Source organism: Electrophorus electricus, chromosome 17 (genome assembly GCF_041902795.1).
Source record: "Electrophorus electricus isolate QZ-2024a chromosome 17, ASM4190279v1, whole genome shotgun sequence".
Classification (NCBI taxonomy): Eukaryota; Metazoa; Chordata; class Actinopteri; order Gymnotiformes; family Gymnotidae; genus Electrophorus; species Electrophorus electricus.
In genome coordinates, this window is record NC_137513.1 from 11635352 (window position 1) to 11652500 (window position 17149).

General features: G+C 35.5%; 2 protein-coding genes across 5 annotated transcripts in view; one reads left to right on the plus strand and one right to left on the minus strand.

The window, feature by feature from the left end:
* The first annotated feature begins 3814 nt into the window (after positions 1 to 3814).
* On the plus strand, positions 3815 to 7046 carry LOC113581196 (T-cell surface glycoprotein CD3 epsilon chain). The gene is made up of 5 exons (XM_027016161.3): positions 3815 to 4078; positions 4680 to 4880; positions 5222 to 5359; positions 5750 to 5802; positions 6008 to 7046. Exons 1-5 carry the CDS (start codon positions 3976 to 3978, stop codon positions 6065 to 6067), a joined length of 555 nt encoding a protein of 184 aa, XP_026871962.2. The 5' UTR covers positions 3815 to 3975; the 3' UTR covers positions 6068 to 7046.
* A 2510-nt stretch (positions 7047 to 9556) lies between these two features.
* tmem25 (transmembrane protein 25) overlaps positions 9557 to 17149 on the minus strand; it is a 10531-nt gene continuing 2938 nt past the window's right edge. For 2 of the 4 annotated variants that reach the window (XM_027016171.3, XM_027016174.3), the window contains exons 5-14: positions 16685 to 16816; positions 16257 to 16290; positions 15977 to 16080; positions 15755 to 15847; positions 12104 to 14369; positions 11713 to 11772; positions 11203 to 11391; positions 10798 to 10938; positions 10582 to 10631; positions 9557 to 10003 (exon numbers count right to left, since the gene is read on the minus strand). In XM_027016171.3, the coding sequence (XP_026871972.2) occupies positions 14296 to 14369; positions 15755 to 15847; positions 15977 to 16080; positions 16257 to 16290; positions 16685 to 16816 (437 nt within the window). In that variant the 3' untranslated portion in view covers positions 9557 to 10003; positions 10582 to 10631; positions 10798 to 10938; ... (1 more) ...; positions 11713 to 11772; positions 12104 to 14295. Of the gene's footprint in view, positions 10004 to 10581; positions 10632 to 10797; positions 10939 to 11202; positions 11392 to 11712; positions 11773 to 12063; positions 14370 to 15731; positions 15848 to 15976; positions 16081 to 16256; positions 16291 to 16684; positions 16817 to 17149 lie in introns of all 4 variants that reach the window. The other 2 variants (XM_027016176.3, XM_027016172.3) reach the window with 2 other exon arrangements.

The following is a 17149-nucleotide window of genomic DNA, read 5'->3' on the forward strand; positions in this document are numbered from 1 at the left end:
GGACTTTCAAGATCCCAGGCCTCTGGTAGAGGACCCGAGCTTGAAGGAAAAAAGACCACCTGGAGGGTGAGTTTTATATATATATATATATATATATATACATACACTATATTGCCAAAAATATTCGCTCATCTGCTTAGCACGCATATGAATTTGAGTCACATCCCAATCTTAATCCATAGGGTTTAATATGATGTCATCCCACCCTTTGCAGCTATAACAGCTTCAACTCTTCTGGGAAGGCTTTCCACAAGGTTTAGGAGTGTGTTTATGAGAATTTTCCAATTTTCCACAAGTGTATTTGTGAGGTCAGACACTGATGTTGGATGAGAAGGCCTGCCTCATAGGCTCCGCTCTAATTTATCCCAAAGTTGTTCTATCAGGTTGAGGTCAGAACTCTGTGCAGGCCAGTCAAGTTCTTCCAAACCAAACTCGCTCATCCATGTCTTTATGGACCTTGCTTTGTGGTGATGTAAGGCTTGGATGCAGCTGCTCGGCCATGGAAACCCTTTCCATGAAGCCCTCTACACACTGTCCTTGAGCTAATCTGAACATGAAGTTTGGAGGTCTGTAGGAATTAACTCTGCAGAAAGTTCGAAAGCGATCTCTGCGCTGTATGTGCCTCAGCATCTGCTGACCCTGCTCTGTCATTTTACGTGGCCTACCACTTCGTAGCTGAGTTGCTGTCGTTCCCAATCGATTCCACTTTTTTATAATACCACTGGCAGTTGACTGCAGAATATTTAGTAGTGAGGAAATTTCACAACTGGACCGGTTGCACAGGTGGCATCCTATCACAGTACCATGCTGAAATTCACTGAGCTCCTGAGAGCAGACTAGGTGCCTGGTTTTATACACTTGTGGCCATGGAAGTGATTGAAACACCTGAACTCAATTATTTGGATGGGTGAGGGAATACCTTTGGCAATATAGTGTATAGCATGTAGTTTAGTATAAACTCGGCATAAGGGAGATGCCCAGGATATGTTTTGTACGGATGACCATAGAGTTGTAATGCTTGATAAGGTAAGTTTCAAAATGCATTTTAACATTCTACAGTCAGACCAACAGCTAAACTCTGTATATTGGATGAAGAGAAATTCAACACTACACTGTGCAGTTTTTTCATGTATGCAGTAATTCTTCCTTTGACATTATACATAATGTTCTTGAATGAATGGCTTAATATGAGGTCAGGTTGTTGTTTGGGCATTTGACTGATGTTTATGTCAAAGCAGGATCGGCTTTCACAAATCTATTCATTTGACTATGGATGCTTAGAACATAAATCCAGCCAAAAATGTGAACTTGGCGTGCAACATTTGGGATTGAGTTCAATCAAACTCTGTGTCTTGTTAAAAACAATCCATTACTTTTAGGAGATGTGGTACCACACGGAGATCAAAAATATAACTTGCTGCTTGTCTTGTTGCAAATAATGAACATATTTTTTCAAGTCTTACTTATGGAATGACTAACACTTAACCACAGCACAACCAGGTTTTTTTAAGATGTACCCAGATCAAAATTTAATACCCAAAGATCATCTCATGATACATTACCCTTTATGCATAAGGAAAATAGGTCCTCTTGCACTTATAAGAGTATAAAAATACTCTTTAAAAACTTCAAGAATATCACCAGATGTCAATTGGGTATTATTGGAACACACATTATTTATATCAATGCAAAGAATTTCATCCATTACCTTTGTTCTCTCTTGTGGACTGCAATGACAATGAATAATTCACCAGGTCTCTCAAAATTCCAATGGATGAAAATATCTATTCCACTAACTGGGTTAGGACTGATGGCACAGAATGGCCCAAAGTTGGGCATACTGTTTGCAATGGGATAAAACATAAAGTACTGGTATTTTTTCAAAATCACAAAGATTTTATTGGTACAGGACTGTATCTATTTCGAAGCAGATCCACTAATATCACACATTATTTCATTGAGCATGCCTTTGGAGTTAATGATGGAGAAGAAATGCAAACAGTTATTAAAGTAAATTGTTTGATTTTTTTACAAACCATTTGACATTCAGATGGACCAGATGACAGCATTTATGTAGTGCTTCACCATTGTTTGATTTAGTATGTGTTGTCTTGAGCACAGGTTTAGCCTCAGTTTAGAACTTTTGGTTTTTGCTTTTGGTTATTGTTTATGGAAGCTTTTGTGGTTTGTGTTGTGTTCATTTGATTGACCTGTAACACCATTCATTGTAAAAATGTTTTCATACTGGTAATATCTTATGACCTGAAGCCTAATATTTTGCTTTGTTGTTTTCAGTTGGCTTGAAACTCTGATGCCTCTGATGACTATATTAACATGAATATTATGCAGATAATCCTGTTTTGTTGGGGCTTTTTCCCCTTTGTTCTAATAAAACAGATTGAGAGCATGTATGTGATCATATTTTATTGTGATATTCATTTGATGGATACATGAGTTATTGTTTGTGTTCATTTGATAAAGTTTTATGGAAAATGTATATGAGTAATGTGCTCTTGTCTAGGTCTGATATAGTTTTTCACCCTAGAATATTTTAAATGAAACATTTGAAATGAAAGATTAGAAGAAAATCTGGTTAATAAAATGGTGAAAAGACTTATTTTTTTATGTTTTGTTTTATCCAGAATGAACAAATACGGACTAAGTCAGTGGACAACTGGTCTGATTTTCTGCATCACATATACAGAGTGTATAAACTGCACAATTTACCTTTTTAACATTTCAGATTAGCATGGTTCTTTCACTATCCATAGGCCTGGGTCAGTGTTTAGAGTGTTAAAACAGTACTCAGAGCCAAAAGTTCTGCAGGAACTGTAAAGAACAAGACACTGACAACGGAGCAACAGGCAATAGGACTGACACTCAGGACTCCGGACAAGTTAAATTACCTCACTCTACGCTGCTAACCATCACTTACACTAACTTGACTTGTCAGCACTTTGAATAAAAAAGAGTTTGTAGTTCACTGCAAACTCCTTTATACTTGGAGCTTTGCATAAAATCTGTACATAAAACGTTTCAACATTTCTCTTTCTACACCTCGGCTCCAGTGGAATTACTTCATCAAAATCTTTCCTGATGAAGTACGTCATCCTGGGAGTTGTCATGCAGTATAATGATGTATTCAGATATGATAAGATTTGTTACTTACTACGCGCTCTATATGCTATGGAAATATGCCATTTTGAACACAATGTAGATTATTTATTATTGCGTAGGCTACCCAAAGATCTTTATTAGATATTTGAATTTGATATGCATACATTGTATTTAATGATGGGCAGATAAAGCTTAATTAACCTTTTGGGGCTTCTTCCTGAACAGAGTGGTTGTTTGTAGAAATTAGAGTAACAACTATATCGTATGCTATCTCGTATACATACAGAGCGTACAATCAGTACAAGCTGGTACCACGCTTCAAATATACGTATGTATCTCCACCTGATGGCGCTAGAATGCCTTTTTATATGGCCAGTCGATCCATTTAAAAAACGGATGTGCATTTCTGTCCAAAAATACATGTACAACGAGAAGACATTATCAAACAGGAAAATAACGTATGTGGTAGAAAATACTTTTTTAAAAATCAACCTTCCCTAATACGTGTAAAAATAAATATTATTTTAACATATTTTGATGAGTGCTAAACAAAATTATTCTAAGGCAAATTTTTTAAAGAATCCTTAAACTGAGGATAGGTGCAACCGAAACCCTGAGTGTTTCTGCGACGTAAAGAATGGTAGCAGGAAGCGCACCAGAGAGAGAGAGAGAGAGAGAGAGAGAGAGAGAGAGAGAGAGAGAGAGAGAGAGAGAGAGAGAGAGAGAGAGAGAGAACGAGCAGATGGTAACCTGGTAATTAGAAATATTTCTAAAGGAAAGTCGTTTTGGCTCTTTTGAACACAAGATATACTGGAGAGAATAATAATTCAGAGCTGGAGAAAACGAGAGAGAGACAAAATGAACCAATGTGGAATGAGCTGCGTGCTTCTCATATTCGCAGTTGCAGCCAGTATTGCTGATCAAGGTAATGAAGACGAAGAGGGAACAAATCAACTAAAAGGTAAAGACCACTTTATTTGATCTTTAATCGGAATTAAATAATTTTTATTTATTCATAATTTTTATTATGAATAGTATATTCATAATTGAGTCAGAATTATGCATTTACTCATAATTGCGTTTTTTCGCTTTTCAACAAAGCAAAGCTACTACAAAACAAAGCATTTGTTCTGTATAATAAACTTCTGAAAATAGTTTAGAATTAATCATTGAAAATTTTATTACAGCTATTTCTGAATTAGACATGGAATATTTAAAAAAAAACATGAAAAAGTGCAGGAGAATACTTCTTTCACAAGAAGTCAAAATGCTCCGTACAGACACAAAGAACACCATAGGGGAAAAAAAAATGATCTGGCGCAATCAAGCACACAGACAGAATGTCCTCCAACATGTCCCAGTAGAACTGAAGAAAACATTTTTCTTAGTTTTTCAATTACTGTAATCTACATAGCTTTTGTTGAATCAAATGTAAGTACTATATTAACTATGCCACCAGCCTTCAGGCACATGAAGAAAAAAGACCTCTAACAATGTCTAATCCTGTAACTCAGGTATTCTGAAAAATTGATGACATCTGTGTGTTTTTCCTCTCTGGACAGGAAACGTGGATGTCTCTTTCACAAGAGTCACTCTGGAGTGTCCATATCCAAAAACCTCAACACAATGGAAAATACATCAACAAAACATAATTTCAACTGGAAATAATATATATGTCATAAACAACTACACAGATCAAACTGATGGACTGCATTATTGCCAAAATGGAAAGGAAATATATTATTTCTTTACCAGAATAAAGGGTAAAATTAAATTATAGATATTTATTTAATTTGCAGCGCATTTACTGTATATTACACGTTAATGAAAAATATTGTTCTAATTCTTCCACCAACAAGTTTTTGTGAGAAATTGCTCGTGTGAAATTAATTCATTCAATAACAGCACATTGATCCCAATCATATTCAAAAACATTAAGCATTAAAAACACTACTAAGTTATTAGGCTATATTCTAACTCTACCTATGTTAACTGTTATAAGAATATATAAATGATGCATGAAAGCTTTTTATCTGAATTTGAGTGATTCATTCAAATTCCTTTCCTTTTATTTAATTAATTTCTCTTTCTGTTTACCTCTCAGTGTGTGAAAATTGCATTGAGCTGAATGTGGCAATGGCATCAGGACTCATAATTGGAGACATTCTGTTAACCCTGGGGGTCATCCTCATTGTGTACCTCTGTACTCGGATGAAGAGTGGATCTGCAACTCCTCAGAGATGTGAGACTGAGTGTCTCTTACAAAAACAGTACAAACATGCCTACTTTAATGCTTAGTTATAGGCATAAATACACAAACATACAGGCACATACACACGACTAATATAAAAGTTTACTAAAGGCTAATATGTTACACATTATTGGCAAGAACAGAACAGTGCCTAAAATGTACCACAATGTAATTATGTAGTTAATACAGAACTCCAGAATTGTTGTGGTATGTACACAGAAAAAAGATACATATGCACATAGTCTATATCTATAACATTGCATAGGATTTTCTATGGATTGAAAGCATTGACATAATAGCAGTGCAACAGCAGAAGCTCTATGTCAACTCATAGCATAGTAGGAAATGTATGATTTTGAAATTGTTTCTTATATATTTCAGCAACCCACATACGCCAGACAGGTGCTCCTACACCTCCTGATCCAGACTATCAGGTAAATTATGCATGTGTTTGTTTGTATATAAGTTGTTGGTAAGACCATCAGTGAGCTCAAAACCAGTACATTTTTCAGATAATTTTGTGTATATGTACATAGATAGATTAAGAGATTCATAGATAATTCCCTGTACAATCCTGCAAAATTCTTTAGCGTTGTAATTTTCCAATAAAATTTGATTTTGAATTTCTGTCCCTGGCAGAGCCTGAACCCAGCTACACGCAACAGAGATGTGTATGCAGAACCGAGTCGGAAACACTGAAGGACTGCTCACTGACTGCATGTAAACCTTATTTGAACATAAGCAAGCCTTTATATTTGTCTCTCTTATTTAAAACTCACTCCCTTTCATATCTCTTCAATCTGATGAAAACTGTTTTCAGCCTAATCTCAATTAATACTTAACTTTAAGGATTCTCCAAATGTCAAGTCATTGATTTTTTCCTTCTTCCAAATTTAAGCATAATTTTTGACAATTCAACGTCACACTTAACAAATCATGTAGTCTTAAAAACAGTAATTTTGAGATGTTATATGCAGCAAATGGCAATGCTATACAACTGAGTAATTCTAAGTGCACATGGTCTTCTTTACAACTTTGAGCAACACCAGAATTTGGTTTCACTGAATCCAGTGGCATCACAGCAATACACTGGCCACTAGGAACAAGGAAAATCACTCATGTAGTCAACCAAATGCAGGTTTTCTGTCTTGATATGGCTCATATGGTTCAGAAAGAAAGTCTCAAATAAAAATTTGTTTTCTCTGCATATAAATGTTTACTATATATTTCATTAGTTATTTTATTTTGTTTTCTTTTGATAGCATTGTTTGGGATGTGCAGGTGACTAGTTACACCAGATGACTCCCTTTCTGATTTCAAAAGACAAAGATGATGAAGGACGTCTTTTCGATTTGTCATGTAGTATCCAGACATATGGCAAAGTGACGTTTATATGATAAAAGGGCTGAGTGTTTCCCTATAGTCTTTAGAGAACTGCAAAAGAAATCAGATTCAAAACTGAAGATTTGCTCCAATATTTCTGTGTAAATGATTAAATGCATTCTTGAATTCATTTTTAAAGAAGAATCTATACTAAAATACTTAGTCTCCATTTTATTTGTAGTGTATATGAAGTCACACAAACTGGTTTTATTACTGCAGTTTCTGTGAAAATAACGCAGCTTTTGTGTCTTCATGCTGTAAATGGTTCTTCTCAGATATCTTCCATGCTTACAGTGCCATCCAAACTAAAGATATATTTACTAGGAATGAAATAAGAATATTTAGCTTATTCCTAGTAAATAAGTCTAGCTGCAATATCGCATGTATTCCTATACAGCAACTTTTTGAAGATACATTAATTTAGTGGCTTTTCATTAACCTGTATTTGATTTTGCAGTCACTGTTGTTTCTTTCATTAAAAAAAAATAAATAAAATATCCACAGTAAAATCAAATTGGCAATGTTTTTTTTGGGGGGGGGGGGGGTGACTTTAAAAAAATCACTTAAAAACATACAATTAATGAATACTGTCTTGTGAAACATCTGCATAAAACATATGCAGAAACATATAAATATATGTTACAGTGTTTCTGGATAGTGTGTCATATAGCCAGCCACACTATGGTGTGATCTCACACATGGGAACACAGAGATGATTCAAGGGAAAATTCAGTACCTGAGTGGAAACACACTTCACTGTTTGTGCTGCATGTTTGGTGTACATATCTCAGAATAATGAGACAAAGCAAGGTTCGTGCAAAAGCCCATTTGATTGAGTATAGAACAGAGTGAAAAGGTCATGAGCTTTGGAGTTTCCATTTGTTTGTTTCTGCTTAAGACATGCACAGCCTTACACTGTTTCACCTAAATCTTATCTGCAATGTAGCTTATATATGTAACAAATACACTGTGTTTGTGCTAATACTTACAGAGATGGACATAAGTAATCGTTTTAAATTTTTTTCAAGAACAACAAAAATAATAATCATTGGTCATTGCTTGTGTACTCTTCTTAAACCCATTGTTTTTAGTGCACTTTAGATAATATGACTGGATAGCCATTGCAAAAGTTGAATTCTGTGGTAAGTCAGTTACATTTCCAACAATCAGAATGAAAGCTGTGGACTACAGATGATCTGCAAACTCCAGTAATAGAAGAGTACTAGCCCAGTAATAGCCTGACTCAAACCTCTGGAACATGGCTGCCAGACTTTGCTACCAGTGGCTTTTGAAAGCACATCAGATTTGTTGCATGATGGTGGGTCATTTTCTTCTGTTGTTTTTGTTTAGTTTTTTCAAAACCCTGTTTTGGTGCTATTTTGGAAGCTCCAATGTCTTGTAGTTTGCTAAGGCTGATGTCTCCAATATTTTCGTTAGTTAAACAGGCATGGATGTGGTTCCCTAGTGTAGTTTGGGACTTCTGGTGACTCTGGGACACAGTGAATATCTGCCCACAACAATTTAAGCATGAGAGCAAAATACTTGTTTTAAATCCTTCCAAATTGGTTCACTCCATCTTTGGTTATTTAACATTTCTTGATTTTTAACAGTGAATGATTTGCCATTACCTGCTTGCATAATTAAAGATGAAAAATACGTTGTTTTGTGTTCTCTGGACTTACCAGAGTAAATTCATAAATAAAGCAGTTTGTTGAAAATATTACCTCATGTTTATTCTCCTTTTACATGGAAATGAAATACATATTATTCACTGAAATCAGGCATATCAATGACAAGAATTACAAAGTTATTTTCTCTCTGTGGTTATATTTGTATTTTAATTTTCATTTCAGAATTTCTTCTTGTAACATGCCGTTATGATGCACCATAAATACTCATAATGAAAATAAATTCATTATGGTTATTTTGGAAACAGAGACAAAAATAGAGAGGAAAAAAAAAAGAAAGATGAGGTGAGATATTTGTTGGGGGTGGCTCTGACATGTAGCTCTGGTTAACTGTGTTCATGTTATAATGGGTTAAGCGTGTCAGGAAGATTGTGGGCATCCTTCATCAACACAGGAAGTCAGACAGCGTACAAGGGTATATTGTATATCACAAGTGCTGAAACTCAGCAGTAGTTTGAATCGTGATATTTATTCATGTTCATATTTTTCTGATGAACTGATTAATCAGTGCACAAAAAAGCAGAAAGCAATTGCCAAATGTCAAGTGCTGTTGCCAAGAGGACCTACTAATGTGTCTTCTTGTGTGGAAACGATAAAATCACGGAAACTTTAAATGAAAAGCACAATAAGTTTTACCAAGCATAGCTAGTTACAGAACTTTAGTGAGGACATCCACTGACTCTGTTCACTCTAGGTAACTCCAATTAGAATAGACTTATAATTTGCACTGCTTTCAATGAAATGTTTGAAAACATTTTAAAGTAAGACTGTCTTAATGCTTATAGGAGGATGCCATATTTTAGGAAGAAAGCACATTTTCAAAGAGTTTAGAATTACTTTCTTAATCTCATTCTATCAGCATAAAGAATTTCTTTGACCCATCACTGGGACTTAGTAAAGACAGTGGTTTAAAAGAATATCAGAAAATCTAAATTTGCCAGTCATTGTTCTGGGTTCCCTTTAGACTGTGGATTCCTACACAATTTGCTGCTTTTTTTTTTAAAGGCAGAATCAATGATTGCAAATTTTATGAAATGTTGAGACATATTTGTAAAGGTACAGCACAAATGTTTTTAAAATTGTTTTCATTTTCAGCATGAAATGTTTCACTCAGTGGAACATTTATATATCTGGGCTTTATTACATGATCACTGTCATATATTGAGATCATTAATTTGGGTTTTTGACAAATTATCAAAAATGTTGAATGTACAGAATGAGGCTGCAATAATATGCAGGTATGTAATCGAGAGCTGTTACATCTGTAAAGAAACCTTTTTAAATTTATACAATGATAGCATCTTAGGGCAAATAGAAAAATTATAAAAAGACAACTAATATATTAACAAGCATTAAGAATGATAATCAGCACTGAGCCGTTGAAGATAAAAAGAAATAATTTATACAAAATTTCTATTAAAACAATAATGTATTTTTGGTTGGGCACACAAAGTTACCATGGCTGGCAGATGTTAAAGATATCATCAAATAAAAGTAAGGATGATAATCATTTCTTCCGACCTCCCAATGCACTGTATTCAGAGGTCTGGCCTGCAGTCAATTGCTGAGATGGGGGGGGGGGGGAGTGAAAATGCAATATAATATATATATAAAAGAAAGGCTGTGTTTCACAGTAAAGTAGACTTAAAGAAAAAGATACAAAGTATTGAGTCTCATTACAAAGTATTGAGGCTCATTGACAATTTCTTCACAATGATTGAGCTAATGCTGATGAGCTACATTAAATTGCAGTAAACATGCTGGATATGCTCTTAACTACACACTAAGGCTCTAGGTAATTTAAAACATTCTAAATAAATAAGGTTGGTCAATACACAAACTAGTTTTTCCAAGATTGGGCAGAGTCCTTAATCTCAGTATTTTTAGGAAATATCCAGAAATTTGATAAACCTTCAATTCAATTTCAGTCAAACATAGAAAACTATAACTGAGTGGAAAAACCATAACTGAGTGATACACACCTTGCAGTCCACTCAGCCATGGATATTTCATGTCAGAATGATTGAGCTAATGCTAATGAGCTACATTAAATTAATCGCAGTAAACATCCTGGATATGCTGTGGGGAAGTGATTGACAAAAATTATTAGATTAGCATATCCGTGCTAGGATATTTCCATACCTGATAAGTATCGCCTTCTCCATTATAGAGTAGAGTCTTCTTATCAGAAGCTATAAAATAAGAAAGAAGGAGCAGATTATTCTCCTTCTGAGAGTTTCTTAAACACTTTGCTAACTGACTCTTAATGGGTCATTTGTAATGTCCACTAAACAAGTTAACGCAATCATAATCTCCAGTGTTTCTGTGGCACAGATTGTCCTATTCCACACATTGTACCTTTGTTTCCAGAGAAGCTTTTGGTTCTGGGTTGTGCAGACAGGCTGTATACTGCCATACCAATGAGAGTAGTCGCCATTATGTTGCCTATTATGATGAAAACAATCGATGCTAGGTCCAATTCAATACAGTCCTCACAGGCTGCAGAGAAAGAGCCCTATTTGAGCACATGGGGTATAATTGCATTCACATAGACTCATACATCCTGACTTAGGATCAGCAGAAACAGGTGGTCAATATTCACTAATCTTCTCCATATATATATATATATATATATATATATATATATATATATATATATATATATATATATATATATATATATATATATATTATATATATATTTATACAAGCAGTTGTAGCCAAAAAATAATAATAATAAACAAAAAACCCCAAACAACTTACTTCTGAATTTTACAAAAACGGTGACATTCTTTTTGGTTGTGTCGCAGGTGTACTCCCCAGACTTCTCATCCTTGTTAACCAGATCCAAGTGAGATTGAGAATGTCTTGTCCATTTTCCACTAGTACAAAACAGTTTGGCCCCATTTACAGTTTTCTGGCCAGTAATTTCAGTTCCTTGCTCGTTAGTATCTGGAAATAGGAATAACCATTAGACAAAGTCTGTTTTCTTATATTTTACCAACCCTATAGTTTGCGTACTTGTTTGTTTAGTTAATCAATCAATATTACTTAAATTGACCTTTCCCTTTAAACATACTGTGCACATAAAGTATTGTTTTTTTATTTTATATTCTCTTTAGACAAAACTAATATTAAGGAAGCATGAAATGTATGCATATATATTATGCACAAATACATAGATAACCAATATTTGTATACAAATGTATATATAATGAATGTGTTATTACTCATTATTCATATATCACAAAACATAAATAAAAAGTCATTTACATGTTTGTTTTACCAACAAGCCAGTAAGAAGGAGCAAAGTAACCCACTTCATCTTTCCACCTAAAAATAAAAAACAAATTTACTCAAACATTATTATAATACACTAGTCACTAATAAGGGTCCATTTTTTAATCTGATGCAAAATGGAGGCTTGTTTCTTGAAAGTCACCATTTGCCTTCTTACATTCAGCCATTTTGACTCCATGTCATTAAATGCATAAACCATTTTTTAAACGTCACCGGAGTCCAATGAGTGAATTTTACCGAAAGATTAGTGAACCCTAGTGAAATTAGTTGATAACATTTTCCAAACTATAGTTACTAGTAGACAGTAACGTATAAATTACACACCTTTTTGATTAACACCTAAATTCACAGAATATCTCCTTACCCTGAATACTTTCTCCCTGCTTCTTTGTTAGGATTCAGAGTGTCAGTCAGTCAGTCTCTCTCTCTCTCTCTTTCCGTCACTTGGAGGAAGTATGTGCAAGATTCACGGCACCTCTTAAATAAACACTAAGGGTCTAGGTAATTTAAAACCTTCTAAATAAATAAGGCTGGTCAATACACAAACTAGTTTTTACAAGCTTGGGCGGAGTCCTTAATCTCAGTATTTATAGGAAATATCCAGAAATTTGATAAACCTTCAATGAAATTTCAGTCAAACATGGGAAACTATAACTGAGTGATACACACCTTGCAATCCACTTGGCCATGGATATTTCTGTGATACAGTTAGAATCTTTATTCTATCCAATTCTCAGTTGACATGGCCCACTGATCAATATTTTTCAACCCAGCTTTTCCACAGAAATTGTCAGTTCATATTCCAAATAAATAATTATTCAATTCTAGAATACTATATAGTAAATATAAAGCCTGTATGTGTGTGTAAATATTGCTGTTTTCTTTTTATCATTTTGTGTAATGTCAGCTTGTTTATTTCAGCAACAAAATGATGATCCCACTAACAACTTCCTGCACAACTGTACACCACAGGAAGACCCAACCAACATTCAACACCTGTTTCTCAACCTCAAACACAATTACTGACTCTCTTTCCCACCATACACTTAAACCCCCACCAACATTCTCATAAAAGAATACATACATACATTCCTCAAAAATCAGCATCTAAGGAATTGGCTCTATGTTCAGAACCAATTTCCTGAAAAGCACCTCTCTGCATATTTGAGGTGCAACATTCCATGTCACTCCTACAGAATGAATTGAGAGCTTTTTTCAATAAACATAAAATGCATATATATTAAAGAATACAATATGCAGACTTCTCTAGCCAAAAGACAACATGGGTATGAGGAAGGAGACAGCTAGGAAGGGTTTGCATTTAGCACCTCCTGCTGGATGGAAAGGACAAAGTCTCTTCAGCTAAATACATACAGTACCTTCTTTATGTCAGTATGCATATAAATATACATGTCGATATATAATTACATATGGTTTGGCTATAAACCTCTGTGCTGTAGGTTTTTTTTTTTATATACAAATAGAATTTTATCACATTATTACATACATTTTTGAACATTTCATTAGAATACATAAAGAACATGTAGCATGCCACAATGCAGCACAGAAGTTTGGGGGTGAAGTGTTTGGGCAGCAGCAATATTTACACAAAAGTAGTTCTATGGCACTCTCCTAAAGATCCTAATTAATAATGGGGTCTGCCATTTCATTTAACTTGCATATTTTATATACAGTATTTAATATCAATAATTTAGCAATCATTTGAATACATGTAAAGTACTCTAACAGTGGTATATAATCAAGACAGTTCTTTTATTTATAATAGTACAGTGACTACTTTTGCTTTCAGAAACCATAGCCTCTTTTCCATCACAGGGCAAAACAGTTACTAAAAGGTGCATCAGGCTATTCCATGGCGTTATCGACTCTTGACACTGGTTACATTTTCTTTTTTCATGGGTTTTGTGCTGGAAATAGGGCCCAGGAAGTATTTCTGGCAGTGAAGAGTTCATATCATAACTATAATCACTAAATAAATCTGGTGGAAAATTTGTAGTTGTTTGGACTGTTTTTAGTGTTTCCTTTTTGCATGTGCAAAACATTAAAATGCTGAACATGGGTAATGAGAAAGAAGGCCACAAGAAGAGATTTACCTACATTTGTGTAGAAACATGTAGAATCCCTACATAATTAAGTCACTCCACCCAAACAGTTCTGCAGGTCTGAGCACAGTTTACTAACTGTGCTAAGAAACCCTTGATGAGCACGGTTTGTAAGTGTTTCTTACCAAATCGTGTTTATGTGAAAATGCAACTGGAGCAGTTACTCTACATACTCAGAACCATTCAACCCTACAGTGGAAAAGAGGCTCATTTTACTAAAATGGTGAAAGTTAAGTCCCCAAGTTAGGCCATACATTGTGGAGGTTATCTAGAATGTTCAGGGTAACTTCAGGAATGATTAGATAGATTCAACCAGGAATTAAAAGACTTTGTGTATATTTCTGAAATGTATTTGTCCTGGTAGGGACCAAACAAGTTCACTCCCTTACATTATCATCAGGACTTCAGGGACATGCATAGGGGTGTGTGTGTGCTAAAGCCAGATTTCATCACTGCTTGTGCTGTTCACTTTGTAGATGTAACCAACCATGGGGTACCTGGCAAATCCTGTGGAGAGAAAACAGCGTTATTATGTCAAAAGGGCTTCCACGTACAAAGACGAGCGCACGGACGGATGCACACACAGAGCACTGTGTAAAAGTCAGAGATACTCAAGAAAATTATATTTAAAGCTTTTATCATGGCAGTAGATAGTTATTTGCTCAAGCAAAAAAAGTCAAATGCCCCATGGTAAAATTGTTAAAGTTTTTTTGTTCTTTTGTCAGTCTAAGACAGACAGCTTCAGTGATATTGAAGGTGGGGCTATTAACTGCCCAATCGACTTTGTATCTCTGCATCTTAATTGTCTTTTAGTGTGGTTGGAAGCATTATGTTATTATTTCAAAAGTTTCTGAAACAAAAACCTACATATTAAAATGATATATATTGTTTTTTATGGAAATAAACACTTTCATTGCAGAGAAATAGCTTATCCTTTCTGGGATGCCTAAGGCTTTTGCACTCTGTGTGTGTGTGTGTGTGTGTGTGTGTGTGTGTGTGTGTGTGTGTGTGTGTGTGTGAGAGAGAGAACAATTTTCGATTGTTCAAAAGGGCAGTATAAAATTGGAGCTCCAACACTTACAAGGCAATGTACAAAAACACTGACCTGCCTTTATCTAATTTACACTTAGCATTTCGCTTACCCAGAACAAATTACATATTTGACAGTACGTCTTGCTCTCTGAGACTTAAACCCATGAGCTTCATGTTACTAGCACCATGCTCAACCTGATCCAACTTCTCCTCCCTACTCATGTACATGAAACATGCCATGGTGGCCATTCAGAGTCCATTCATAGCTGTGAGATAGTTGAACCTAAACAGGGAGCTACAATACTGTGCTCCTCCACAAGCCAAGCAGCAGCTCAGTTCACTTGTTGAAATATGAATATATGACATAACTACAACCCTAAAATCATGTGAAATGTGGCCTCTACTGATCTATGCCAGAAAAAGGGTTAAGCACAGTGCCTTCTAATGAGCTTTTATTTTTGTTTTTTTATTTTCAAGTTTCAGTGTTTCTAAGCAGAAGAATGTGTTTTTACACTCAGCAGAAGTATCAGGTGGCACTGGTGCTTACCACTGGCTTGTGCCATTTTAGCTTTTGTGAGGTTTAACAAGCTGGGGGAAGTGAAGGAAACTTGGGAAGTGTCTGTAATAAGACAACTGAGGACTCATCCTGAACCTGCTCTTCTAAATGGTCCATCTCCAGCATATGGTACGCTTCCAAAAAACTAATAAATGTCATCACAATATCACAAAGATTTCCAGGTTATTTGTAACAGTACAACACCTTAATATAATGAAAACGGGCATAAAATATGAACCGTAAAAATGCGCACCCATCTATAAGTGCACACAAAGACATACTTTGAGATGTTGTGGCCTCTGACCTCTGGCTGCGTATGCCAAGGACAGGTCCTCTTCATCCTCTTCATCCTCTGTAGTCTTCCGTGCTAAGGTGTTCTGCTTGGTGTTCGGCCGCCCTGAAGCATTTCAAACATCTAATTATGCAGTCTAATTATATTTCTTGTTCAAACCATTAAAATAAAACCTTGCTCCAACATCTAATATAATTTCCATTCCTAGTCCAATTTAAAGCAAAAGCATCTTGCCTTTGCAGAGAGTGCTGTGGTCATTGAGCTGCATGTTGGAAGGCAGGGACATGTTCTCTCGGGGAAGATACACACCATTCGCCTGCACTTTCTCTGATCCATTACTGCAACACAAACACACACATGCAAATCATCCCACGCATCGACTTTTGAACACACCTTTGACAAGCCAGCATCATTATGCATGCTCTATTAAATTATTGTATTTCAATGAATTTATAAAATATCCAAAACTCCTTATTTTAGTATGAACATTTAGCATGATGATATATTTACATACCGCTTTGGGGTTAGAGAAATTGCTACAGGCTCCTCTACTCAACAGCCACATAACCAAATAGGCATACAACCAGAAAGACAATAGCAGAGAAAAAGAAAGCAAGCAAGAAAGAAAGAAATATTAGTACAAGTAAGTCTTTAATATAGAAAGTAAAACAGTATTGCAGGGTTTTTTTTCTTTCCAAATACACTCATTTGATCCATGAAGCCTTGTGTCTTGTCCCCTGACCTGCACTAAAAAGCAGTTATACAACCAGGCTCTAGCCCGGAATACTGGACACAGCCTAAGCTGCAGGATATGACTTTCACCACACAATTTCAACATGTTGCACAGAATATTTGCACTAAGTGCACCAAGGGAAAAATGTTTTTTGTAGAAGCGTCCTTTGACATGCTGTGCCATCAAGATGAGCAGAAGGGCCTTTGTACCAATGACCTTGCTTTTGTCCTTGTACAGAAGGCAGAGTACCATCAGAGTTAGGATGAGTAGGGTTACGAAGCCTGCTACACCACCAGTAACTATTCCCAGCATCGGAACTTCCACCCGTGACTGTAAGAATTCTGGAAAAGGAAGAGGAAATTGAAAACAAGGTCTTACAGAGAGCTAGATAGTTGGAAGACATCTAATTATTGGTCCTGAATTGTATAGTGTCCCAGGTCCAGATTAACCCCAAGCCTAAGTAACCACTTACCCCACATTTAACTAAACTAGGTTTCCTTGCTTGTAGGGCAACAGCAACCTTTTGCAAGAACACTCCTGCTGAGTTTTTGGAATCCTGTACATAATGCAGACCTCAATGCATTAAGCTAAATATGATCGATCAAAATATGTAACTGAATTCAGACTTTAAGGATCCGTAGGGATCCATGGATTTGCTCATCTCAGATCCCAAC

What these genes read in the sequence shown, in the direction of transcription:
- LOC113581196 (XM_027016161.3), top strand. Translation starts at nt 3,976, where the DNA reads ATGAACCAATGTGGAATGAGCTGCGTGCTTCTCATATTCGCAGTTGCA. An exon ending in ATCTGCAACTCCTCAGAGAT is followed by an intron (nt 5,360 to 5,749) that starts GTGAGACTGAGT and finishes TATATATTTCAG; the next exon opens with CAACCCACATACGCCAGACA. An exon ending in CTCCTGATCCAGACTATCAG is followed by an intron (nt 5,803 to 6,007) that starts GTAAATTATGCA and finishes TGTCCCTGGCAG; the next exon opens with AGCCTGAACCCAGCTACACG.